The following is a 13083-nucleotide window of genomic DNA, read 5'->3' on the forward strand; positions in this document are numbered from 1 at the left end:
CCTGCATGATGAAAAAGGAACCACTCCATGTTGCCAATAATCAGCAGATCAGTCAGAAAAAGATGCTAGAGTGTATGATTCATCAAATCCATAGCACTGGCTACTACAACCAGCCTATACCTATAGCGCGTGAATCATGGCTTTAATGGCATGCACAATGACCAATCACTCGGTCCATGCACCGCCACTCGAAAACTGGGTGCCCGTGACGCACCGCGCCTCTTTCTCTCTCTGTCGGCTTCACACCATAGATTCGAACACATGGTAGGATTCCCTAAGATCTCTAACACATGCCACAACCACCTACTCTATATAAGGGTAACCCCAAGGATGAATACACTTCAGTGCATACAAACCGACTACTTTATCTCCACCACAATCCTATCCATGGCTTCCGGGTTCGGGTCTGGGTCCAACAAGGGTAAAGGCAAGATAGGCCCTTATGAGCTATGGTGCAACATCCTTGATAGACTCAAGTGTGAGGACAAAGAGCAAAAGAGAAATGAAGAACCAGAGCAAAAAAAAGAGGGAGATGGAGCTGCAGATAGAAGTGCAAGAGGCATGCATGTCACGGTGCGACTGAGGTAAAATAGTACACCATAAACCATTCTCGCTTGCCATGGTTGCTTGGTACTGTTGTGAGGTAAGTGTACATAATATCCTATCGTGCTATGAATTTCATCTAATTCAGTCGCTTCCCTCCAACAGTACAACAAGCCTAGGTGCAAATATGAATGGTACATGAACGAAGAAGAGTACGCGAACATCAACTACGGCTACGAGGAGGCTGAGGCAATGAGGCGTGCGAATGTTAAACGGCCTAAGATGATGCTACATAAGCTCAACGAAGAGTGGTGGGATAAGTACCTCACTACATGTGGTAACATGCAGGTTCTTCCACAATGCGTGTGCGGCCTACCTACTGTGTCGGGGCCTATGGCACGTGGACTGGCACAAGGGTACGTGTGCAGCAAACCCTACCCCCATAGTTGCAACTTTCAAGAGATCCGCTAGAAATATCTAGATGAGAAGCCTCTATCTTTTTCACCAACCTAGTAAATGTTTTCTTACATCCTGCAATCCGTCTTTCCATAAGGCATGCTTCATTTAGCGATAGAGTACTACTTACTGTTGTAACTTATCGTAGATTGTGTAGGAATAGGGTACGAGTCGGTGCATGTTGCCTTATGTACTATAGCCACAGGCAGGCAACGAATGCTTATGATGAGCCTTACATGTGATGTAATTTACTTTCATCAATGAAATGGTCGAATTATCATTCTACCAATACGTCTTTTCTACACCCAATTCTTTCATAGGATTCACTGCCTTCCGTGCAGAGGCAACAATAACTCCTTGTTGAACTTCTACAGAATGAGATGATCACACCAAGCAATAGCTTTCACAGGTAATCTCTAACAAGCATCAATGCCACAACTTTTTCAGCTTTCACAGGAAATCCCTGCTCATTTGTCCTTGTGCACAATACTCCCATGCTTCAGCCCCCATCCATGCCCATGCATCCAGTCCATGCACCAAGCCCCAGTCACTATAAATAACCCCATCCTAAACCATGGATAGACCACTACTTCCTCATCTCTCTTAACTGCAATATCTTCATCAGCTCCACCAAGCCCACCCAAGAAACATTGGGGAACTTCCATCCCCAGGGGAACGAACCGCAAATGTACTTCTGTGGTGACCCTTGTAGGCTTCGTGAGTCCCAGGGCATCTCCTGCACCTATGATAGACGCTTTTTCATATGTGCCAACTACCAGTATGACCCACCTCTACATGGACCGTATGAGTACCCACTGATATAACGATATAGATCACTCTTGTGGCACTTTCCATACGATTTCATGCACTGTCTTACTAATCTCTCCTCTTGTTTCATTTTTCCAATCTCCTCAACTTATCTGTGACTTTATGGAATGGCTAGACATGGAGCAAAATGAGCACCAGAAGCAGTGGGTCGACATAAACTTGTAGTGGAGGAGGGAAGCTTATGAATGCCACGAGTACAAGCAACATCAAGAGTAACTACTGATGAAGCGGCAAGAGAAGGAGCATATGAGGAAGGCTGTGAAGGAGTGCACCGCGGCTCAAGCACGCAGAGTAGAGAGGGAAAGGAAGCGGGGAGGGCTTATCGCGCTAAGGCGGAGGGCCCCGATGCCCTGAGGAAGGACAAATATACTATATGCACTCAATAGAGAGCATCTGTTGTAACCCTGGCTACTTTCATTCCCTAAGACATATTAAGTTTAGCATTGGTAACCTTTTAAGTTAGTCTTTAGGTGTATCGTACATGCCAACGTTTGTTGTCGTTATCTCTATATGGTTAGAGTCTATTCGTGCTACAATAAAAAAACCCTATCTCTAATGTAATGTTCATCAATGTATGTAACCTTCATGCTGGATTTTATGATAACTATAGTTCAAAACTACTATTATTTTTTAAAAATTATATTTTCCACCCTCTCAAAGGTTACTTCACTCAAAAAATTACTCACACAATTTTACATAAAAAAAATGTCGACAATTTTACACCGAACCAAAAATTAACCAAAAAAATGAACCACTCCGTGCTACCGTTCGGACAACTATTTGCGCAACAAATATTTTTTGCCGAACTAAAATTTCCATGCATAAAAAAGTTAAACTAATTTTTGTATAAGACAAAAATCTGCCAAAAAAACAGATTTTAGCATCACCAATCAGCGAAAAAAATTATTTTTTGTTTTCATTGCAAATATTTTCGCACAACTGGTCTGCGAAAATAAAAATTTTGCGGGCCTGAACTGCGAAAACTTCAATTTTGTTCTTTCATTTATAGATTTTTTTTCTATATTTCAATTAGTGAAAACTCCTATTTTCGCTAATCCAACCTGCAAAATCTAGTTTTCGCTTGTTGATTGTGCAAAAACTAGATTTCACAGAAAGATCTCACGACAGTGGGTTATTTTTGTAGTTTTTGAATTTGTGTAATAGTTTTGAAATTGCCGTAAGCAAAATAATATTAAAAAAATCCTGGCCTTCATACTGAGTTTCTTTCTTAGGTGTTAGGTGCATGCTTATGTTTACACTGATGAGACTGGAAACGGTGATGGCCCTAGCAGTAGTACTGATCCCAATAGTGGGAAGTTTTCGTGCCAAATTCCACTCTTTACCATTAGAAAATCTACACTAAATCAATCCCACCTGAATTGGGTTAATCAAGTTACAGGAGTAATGAATGAAAATGGTGCACAGTTCTCACAGGCTGTTTAGATTGTTCCCATCTAAACAGTTCTCAGAGGCTTCAATGACAACTTTACGCTGCAATGGGAAGGTTGAACATTGGTGGACTGGCTTGAGGTTGTCAACCAATCAGTTCAACTGGTTTCAGTTTTTCACTATGGTATGTGTTAGAGGATTAACTTCTGTCGCAGGGATCCCAGAGACCCCTTTTTAGAGATTCGGCTGGGAGGATGATCCTGAATAAGTTCGTCGGAGAAATAAATGGGAATGAATGCAACGGCCGGTGGGGGGGGTGTTGACCTAATGCAAGAAGAAGTAAATGCACCAGAATTTAGATAGGTTCGGGCCGCACGGGGGCGTAATACCCTACTCCTGTATGGATGCTATAACTGTCCTGAGGAAGTCCCTCAAGGATGTTGCTGGTTACAAGAATATGGGCTTATCTAAGAGCTTGAGGCTCCTTGTTCTTCGGCTGGAACTGGACTCAGTCTTGCTCGCCGTATTTCTCTTGCGTTGTGTTCTTCGTCTTTTTCTCTGTCTCGCTCTCTCTATTTCTCATCGCTCGTCGGTCCGTTGCTTCTGTGCCGCCGGCTGTTTTAAGTACCCACCGGCCGCGACATGCCCCTCAACGGAAGGAGGGGGCTCGAGTTTCGAGACGCCATAAATGGAAAGGGCGTCATCATTTCTTCTGGGCGAAGTGACCGGGGGTGGAAAATGTGTCGCACGCCCGGTCACCCGTCGCCATAAATGCCCTGGCAACGAGCGCCGTGGAGAGGGCCCACCGGACAGCCGCAGAGCAGCCTGGCGTGCTCGCCCTGTCTTGTTCCCCTGCCACCGCAGCGCGGCAGACGGAACGCCTTGATCCTTACGACGTTATCCCGAGACAAGACGGGTGGCACGGGACGGGACCCGTGCAATTAATGACCCCATGCCTCTCTGCCAAAGCATGGCAGGAACTGACGCTGAGCGCGGCGGGAGCAGTTGGAGGTGTCAGGCCACGCACGCTCATTAAATGCGGCCTCGGGCCTTTGACTGGTTGACACCTCATCGGCAGGCCCCTCAGGGGTCTTTCTGGGTCGTCGGGGTACCGAGTGCTCGGGGGTACTGTTTACATCCCCGAGCATTGTCTCCCGAGAATGCCTATCCTTGTCCTCGGGGTGCCGGATGCTTGGGGGTACTGTTCACCTCCCCGAGCACTCTCTCCGAACACTCTTGCACGGACCGTCGGGGAACCGAGTGCTCGGGGGCTACCGCGTGCAGCCCCGAGCACTCTCTCCCGAGCACTCTTGTACGGACCCTCGGGGAACCGAGTGCTCGGGGGCTACCGCGTGCAGCCCCCAGCACTCTCTCTCGAGCACTCTTGTACGGAACTTAGCTCTTCTGATCGTCGGGGGACTAGGGTGTTCGGGGGTGACCGTACACCTCCCCGAGCACTTTCTTCCCGGTACTTGGATTCCGTGGATCATCGGGGAACTGGGGTACTCGGGGGGCCACCGACCGTGGCCCCGAGCACCTTCTCCCAGGACTTGGCCTTTTCTCATCCTACAAGAGAGACCTCGCGGGATGGCGCTATATGGCGGATGGCTGACCTGGCATCGGGATTCGAGGACTCCTGGTTCCTGATACACCGACAGTATACAACCGATTTGTCGAACACAGTATGTATGATGTTGTCGAAGCTTTTCATTCATTAGTGCGACAGACCTCAGTTTCACTCTATATAGAAAAATTTGAAGTGCTCATGTCAATTGTAAAAAGGCAATACCCTGGTCTTCAAGAATATTATTATGTCAGGTGCTTTGTGAAAGGACTCGAGGACAATATCAAACGCTACTTAACCCCATAGACCCAGACATTGTGTGAAGCATAGTTTGTATTGCAAAGGATCTTGAGAAGGCCATTTATGTCAAGAAGTTACCAAACAATTTCTCTTCTGGGAATAACAGGAGCACTTATGGGCAAGGTTCATTTCAAAGGCTAATGCTACCAATGGCAGCAAATCGAGGACAGAAAAGGCAGAAGTGGTGCAAAAACCTGGCAATATACCTAATATTGCTGTGAGGGCTGGTACCCTGGCGCTTGTTGGAGATGCAAGGAGCCATGAACCCAAGCACAAAGAGAAATGTAAGTTCTTCAAGACAGTGTGTGCTATGGCCCTATAGCTTGAAGAAGTGAACTATGTAGAATATGAAGGAGAAACAGGTCAACCTCCTCAACCTGAATATCCAGACAGGCTGTACAAAGTACTGCAAGTGTTTCCACATTCTGCCTGCTATTGAATATTAAAGGAAGAAGAGCTGTGGCTTTTGTGGACAGTGGCAGCACTCATAGCTTCATGGATGTATCTTTTGCTGCTAAAGCTCAATGTGATATCCAACAAACCGAACTGCAAACAGTGAAGATTGCTGGAGGAGGTGAACTGTTGAGTGGAGCTCATGTCAATGACTGTACCTATTCAGTCAATATGTGGGACAATTTCCAGTTGTTAGAGCTGAAGACTTACGATGTCATTCTGGGCTGTGACTGGATATATATCAGAAATCTCACTATCACAGAAGATTTGGTCAAACGTGTTATTTTCAGAGATATACTTCTTCTCTTAATCACACCTTGAATAGGGCTGACAAAAGAGCTACTATAAGAGTCAGAGGGCATGTTTTACAGCTCAAGCTATGAAGCTAGTACAAGATCAGCCAGAACAAATAGGCACAGAAGGTGTAGTTATGGCTGCACTAGAACAATATGCTGATGTATTCACTGGACCATCTGAATTACCACCTAAAAGATCCTGACATGAAGATGAATTTGATTTCTTCAGCTTAGCTTCTCCACACCTTTTACAATATGTAGCACCTATTTTTTCCCCCAGATTCGTAGTGCTTAGTCACAGCTATTTTTTCTTACCTTTCATCACCTTATATGTGCATACAAGGGAAGTATGAGTGCACGTGAGAATCATATGGTATTTTGTAATCGAATGCTGGAGATTCATGGTTTTGTCATCTGGCCAAATAACTGTTACAGAATGTGCTTAGTGTCTTATGGTATTTAGATTTTTCATATCAGAATGCTAATAGTACATTTGTTGTCAAAATGCTCTCTTCAAATAATAGTGTTTAGCAGGTGGACAAATAGCCAAGTTCATTTTTTGTTGATGTTAGTAAGCTAGAGTTTCAGATATAAAATTAGTTCCTGGATTAGAATGGTATTGATATACACAGGACTGTCATGTCTTAGTTAGGTGCATGCCATTTGTATTTCTCTGCCCAGGTGAACAAGATAACTCAGTGATCCTCGTTTTGTTTTTGTTTTTTTATTTTTAAAGACCAGCAGGACACTAAAAGCTCTATGTGTGTCTTTCTCCTTTTCCCTCGAACAATCATTAAATCCTAAGCATTGATTGACTTCCTAGTCCAGTGGGTAGTCTTAGAGCCAAAAGGTGAGTAGGAGTTAGAGGCCCAAGAATTCTGAACCATATATTTCGTCGGTTCGCTTACGCTTAAAGTCTCGGAGGCTGGAATTCTTTTAATTTCACTGACAAAGGAAACTTACGGTATATCCTTCAAATAAATTTCACCACAACAAACATATGGTAGAATACGGTGGATTGTTGGTTGGTCTCCGAATAGTTGTTTCACTTGGGATCCAATGGCTAATCATAAGAGGCCATTCACATCTTGTCACAAATCAAATCAAGGAGTAACAAATGCTCGGATCCCACCATAGTCACATAACTCGCGGAGGTAAGAAAGTTGGAGCGATTCTTCATCGGACTGGAAGTACAATTTATCCCGAGGAAGAACAATGCCCATACGGATATATTATCAAGATTAGCTTCGTCTAGATCTCCTATGCCTTCTGGAGTTTTCTTGGAAAAGCTTTGAAACCTATATGTGGCTCAAAGAGCTACAATAGATGAAGAAGTCGCCGACTCAGACAAAAGGAAGGCATAAGAGGAATTGCCTAACTCCTCAGATGCGATAACATCACTTGAATACGAAAATTCATGGATGGATCCCATCCGGGCTTATCTTTAGCACTGAGTTATTCCTAAGGATCGTGACTCAGAAAAAAATTGCTGACAAAGCTAGAATGCTTACCCTAGTGGAATTCACCTTGTTTCGACGAGGTGCCAGCGGAGTTTTGATGAAGTGTATTACTAAGCAGCATGGTAAAAATTTACTTGATGAGATCAATTGAGGAATGTTTGAATTCCATTCTTTGATGCTACTATATGACTTTTCACAGTAGCTTATATTAAATTACTATTGTTGTTTACAGATCTGTATTGCTTTTATCTATGTTGCACTGCTTTTATCTGTTTTCACAGATGTCTATCTCTCTCTGTAGAAATGTGATGCTCTCGTGGAAACTAAACATGCTTTCTTCTTAGTTATAAACATTGCCCGGCAAATTTGAACTTGACAGTCTTGTTTTGAATCAGTTCTGCATTGATACAACGGTCCAGGCGCTTCACTTTTTCTCATTGTAGCAGTAGGTCGGAAAATCAACGCATGATGCTGTTAGCATTTGGCGTTCATCCACAAATACTAGCGACACGGATCAATGTACAGTGCAGCATGTATAATGGTCCGTAGCTTATGAAAACCACACTGTTAGGATTGCACAGTTTGGAGTAAGTATAGGTTCGTCGATTTTACTTAGGTTTTAGAGCATGTTTGGTTTAGAGCCATAAGGTACCTAGCTAAAATTTGATCATACATATAGATTTTGTTTTCGCTAGGTTGATATTAGAATTTGGTAATGTCCTCCTCCTCTATAATTTTTTAGTATGGAAGAGGAAGAATAAGAGAGGAGGAGGAGAGGGGAAATAAGGAGAGAAATAAAAAAGAGGAAAAAGAAGAAGTTGAACTCTCTAATTTTTAACGCCGGATCCGTCACTGACCAAGTCTCTCGCAAGCCAAAACAGCGGCAACTGGGGTGCTCCAATTTTAGCATGCCCCAGTCACAAACCAAACATTAATTTCTGTTAAGATATTTGAGATATGCATATCACATTTTATCTGACTCGATACTAGTCAAAATTCAAGTGTTCTTGAGGATCCGAACCTTTTGTTTTTAACAACAATAGTTCGAAAATACATAGGAAAATGATTCTATCAACAATATAAACTAATAAAATTGTAGATATGAACAACAAATCAGGTGTTGAGGGTCTAAAAACATGAATTTTTCTTACCTGAAATCCCCAGCGCCCTTAGCACGGATGATAAGGAAATCTGATGGCTTTGCTGAGCCATCTAACTCGGTTGACGTTAGAATTTCCGTTTGTACAACTTTTTCTGCCAAAATTTAATGGAGTGAAATCCTCCTGTGCCATTGCGATTTTTTACAATTCTCTTATATGCCAGTACGTTTGTACAACTTTTATGCTAAAATGACATGTGAACCTCTGAACCTATATGTTATTGAGATATCAATAGTATATAAGGAAATGCTAAAATTTTTAGTGGTGTAAGAGAATTTATTCAATTTAATATAGGAGCACATAAAGAGTCCTTTAAATTTGTCTTTAGGCGGCAACATCCAACCGACCGGGGATAACCAAAGCAAGCCGATACAGGAGCAAGTTCTTCCATTTTACACACCTTATCCCTTTGGTTTCTAGGGATGGCAACCAGGTAAATTCCTATCGGAGAATGCTTCCTCATCCCCATCATTATTTAGCTCTAGAGAGAAATTTTATCCCATACTTATCTCTGTAGTGAATTTCGTAGGAATCGAATTCCTAATGAGAATGTAAAATTGATTTATAGTTGATTATTTCTATATATTAATAATATATCCGTAGTATAAATAAGTAATTTGTTGATACATATGAAGGTAATTAATATAAGGTGAGTTAAATATCGTAGGTTAGTTAAAAAATAAATAAGTAATTTATTATTTTCTTTATGTAATGTAATATTTATATATTTATATTATAAAAAAAATATGTATATGTGTGATATCAGAAATATAACGGGAAGCAAAAACGGGAGCCCATCCTCATCCTATATAAATTCGTGAGATCAAAATTTCTCATATCCATTTCTAATAGAGAAATTCTCCACGGTTACTTGAGAACAGAGTCCCATTGCCATCCCTGTTGGTTTCCCAAAACCATTTCCCCTCGACGAGGCCGCGGCGGCTGTGCATGAGCTGTGGAGGTGCGGCGGCTGCTGGACGCCGGTGCAGATGCTGCACTACCTCTTCCGTGGCGCGGATAACGGAGGGAGACGCGTGCACTGATGATCTACGCGGCGAGGAAAGCAGCGGCCGCGCTGCTCTCGCCGCCGCCGAGTATCTCGTCTCCCTCCTCCCCGGGGCTTCAACTGCGAGTCCGAGGCCTCTGCACGAGGGCGATCGAAGCGGTCTCAGATCAGGCGCCCCGTGGGCGCGGCTGTGTTCCGAGCTCCTGGGCCAAAGCTCGTGACGTCCACGATGCACGCAGGAAGTTCGACGAAATTCCTGTAAGGAGCGCGCCGGCGTGGACGGCGACCATCTCCGGCTGCGCGCGCGCGGGCAGGCACGCGGACGGCATGCGCGCGTTCAGGGAGATGATGGCCGAAGGCGCGGCCGCGCCGAACGCCTTCGTCCTCGCCGGCGTCCTCAGGTGCTGCGCCGGGCTCGGCGACGTGGAGTCCGGCAAGCGCGTCCACGGGTGGATGCTCAGGAACGGCGTGCGTTCAGATGTGGTGCTCTGCAACGCGGTTATTGATATGTACACCAAGTGTGGCAACCACGAGCGCGCCAAGCGGGTGTTCAGAGCAATGGCCGAGAGGGACGCCGTCTCCTGGAACATTGTTATCAGCCTGTGTCTGCAGAACGGTGATGTTCTGGGGGCGATGCAGCTGTTCGATGAATCACCGTTGCGAGATACTTCGAGCTGGAACACAATCATCAGTGGACTCATGCGGAATGGGTGTGCCGCTGAGGCACTGGACCGGCTCCGTAAAATGGCGCGAGATGGAGTTGCGTTCAGTCACTATTCGTACTCCACGGCATTTGCCTTGGCTGGCATGCTTTCCGTGCTGGACTTGGGCCGGCAACTTCATGGTCGTGTGGTGATGGCTGCTTTGGACGATGACGCATTTGTCCGGAACTCTCTCATGGACATGTACTGCAAGTGCGGCGCAATGGAGGCTGCTCTGTCACTCTTCGATCGATGGTCACAGATCACTGGTGATGTAAAATTTGCATGGAGCACGATGGTCGCCGGGTACATCCAGAATGGCAGGGAGGAGGAAGCTCTCGAGTTCTTCCGCAGGATGCTGCGTGAAGGGGTTGCTGCTGATCAGTTCACCCTCACCAGTGCAGCTGCAGCGTGTGCAAATGCAGGGATGGTTGAGCAAGGCAGACAATTGCACGGCTTTGTTGAGAAGCTAGGGCACGGATTGGACGCGCCAATGGCATCTGCCTTCATCGACATGTACGCTAAGTGCGGCAGCCTTGAAGATGCTCATAGGATATTCGACAGTGCTCGGGCCATGAATGTTGCTCTTTGGACTGCGATGCTGGGCTCGTATGCATCGTATGGGCAAGGCAGGATGGCAATAGAGTTCTTCAATAGAATGAAATCAGAAAAGATCACACCAAATGAGATTACCTTTGTTGCTGTTCTATCTGCTTGTAGCCATAATGGATTGGTCAGTGAAGGAGACCACTTCTTCAAGCTAATGCAAGAAGACTATGGAATTGTTCCAAGCACTGAGCACTATAATTGCATGGTTGATCTTTATGGTCGAGCTGGATTAGTCGAGAAGGCAAAGAATTTCATTGAGGAAAACAACATCAACCATGAAGCTATTGTTTGGAAGACATTGCTGTCAGCTTGTCGGCTTCACAAGCACATTGAGTACGCAAAATTGGCTTCTGAAAAGTTGATTCAACTAGAGCAATGTGATGCTGGATCATATGTTCTGATGTCGAACATGTATGCCACCAACAGCAAATGGCTTGACATTTTCAAGCTCAGAAGTTCAATGCGGGAAAGGAGAGTCAGGAAGCAGCCAGGTCAATCTTGGATCCATCTGAGGAATGCTGTGCATACATTTGTTGCAGGGGATATGTTGCACCCGAGATCAGCTGAGATTTATGCTTACTTGGAGAAGCTGATGGAGAGGCTGCACGAAATGGGGTACACAAGTAGAATTGATCTTGTTGTTCACGATGTTGAGGAGGAACAGAGAGAAACAACTCTAAAGTTCCACAGTGAGAAGCTTGCCATTGCATTTGGGATCATCAGCACTCCAATTGGGGCGCCACTTCGGATCTTCAAGAATCTGCGTGTTTGTGAGGACTGCCATGAAGCAATCAAGTTCATAAGCCGAGCCGCAGGTCGTGAGATAGTTGTTCGAGACTTGTATCGGTTTCATCATTTCAAGGATGGTAGGTGTTCTTGTGAAGATTTTTGGTGAAGGTTTTGCTTGATCATTTCTGGCGACAAATTGTAGGTTGTAATGTATCTGCGCACACATGACTTGTAGAGGTAGCAGCTGACTAATAGGGCAAGGTACCTGGTTGACTAATAGCGCGTGACATGTAAATTATCTCCTGACAATCCTCTTCAGCTTGCTTCATATACAATTTTGCTGAGAGCTTGGGCGCACCATCACCCCCAAGGGCAGGTAGACATCTTTTTCTGAACATTTGAGAAAATCTCTGCTTCCCTTTTGTGGATTATGCACTTGCTTGCTTAACTGACTTGCTTTCTGGTTAAACAATTTAACTGTTCAATTCATTTTATTTTGTCTTGCTGTGTCTATTTTACATGGTTCATAATTTGTCACTTGCATCAAACCTTAATTTGCGTGTGACAAGATTGGAGGAGAGAGATTTTATTCATGTAACTTAAGCTATTATGTCGTGGGCATGCCTCTGTTCATCTGTTGTGAAGCTACAGGGTATGTGTTAGTGCCACTCGTTTATAGTTAAAATTTTCCAGCCTGAAAGCATTTGTGTGTGAGCATGAGGGACAACAAAGTAAGGAGAGGAACTTTAGACGATAGGACCATGATAAGGCTGCACAGGGATCAGAATGATGTTATTAGCAAGCTAGAGGTTGTGTTTTCTCGTGGAGGACGACCTCATGCTTTTTACATCATAAACTGCAGTAGCATTTTACTTTTGTTTCAGGAATTAGAAAAAGAAACTAGTTTGTTTGTGGAAGCATTGAGGTCCAAGCAGGTATGCTGTGTTCATAATTGATTGCTTCAAACTCTTTCATAACTTTGTTGCATTACAATTGTTTCTGTTCTGATCTTCTCATGCACCAAGATGCGCACGAGAAACTTGTAACATCTGAGGAAAATAAAAAGGTAAGAGCAGGAAGCTCTTCAGGATGAGCAGCTGGTATCCGCCAACAATCGATAAAGCTCCTTCTGTGCGTCATCAGAGGAACACTACACTGCCTTTGATCTGATTAGCTTAGATTAGCACTGATGGTGGTGTGAAACACATTTCTAGATGTAGTTTCGTTAAGATGTATGATGTATCAATGAATGTGTTGTATTAATTATGTGTTTTCTTTCTTTCTTTTTGTATCAATGGAAGTATACGAATGATTTTGTGGGAAATTATCAAACAGATTTGTTTTTGCGTTGTACGAATTTAAGAATTGAAGCACATGCGATTGAAATGATTATGTGAATTTGTTGGTGCTGTATGTATCGATTGAAGAATGGATGCTACATGTGGGGGTGCTGCCTTTTACAGGAAGCTGGTGCAGCTCATGCAACGCCATTTCAGCTGAACTGAGACAAGATTGTTCCCGAAAAAGAACTGGGACAAGATTAAATAGAACTGACACAAGCTAGCCACTACTGCTTCTCATGCCAAGCT

General features: G+C 44.1%; 1 protein-coding gene across 1 annotated transcript; it reads left to right on the forward strand.

Moving 5' to 3' along the window:
- The first annotated feature begins 9282 nt into the window (after nt 1-9282).
- On the forward strand, nt 9283-12851 carry LOC133893597 (pentatricopeptide repeat-containing protein At5g04780, mitochondrial-like). Its single transcript, XM_062334657.1, has 2 exons — nt 9283-11870; nt 12379-12851. The coding sequence occupies exon 1, from the start codon at nt 9492-9494 to the stop codon at nt 11658-11660; it is 2169 nt and encodes a 722-aa protein (XP_062190641.1). The 5' UTR covers nt 9283-9491; the 3' UTR covers nt 11661-11870; nt 12379-12851.
- Nucleotides 12852-13083: the final 232 nt, after the last annotated feature.

The sequence above is a fragment of the Phragmites australis genome, chromosome 15 (assembly GCF_958298935.1).
Source record: "Phragmites australis chromosome 15, lpPhrAust1.1, whole genome shotgun sequence".
Lineage (NCBI taxonomy): Eukaryota > Viridiplantae > Streptophyta > Magnoliopsida > Poales > Poaceae > Phragmites > Phragmites australis.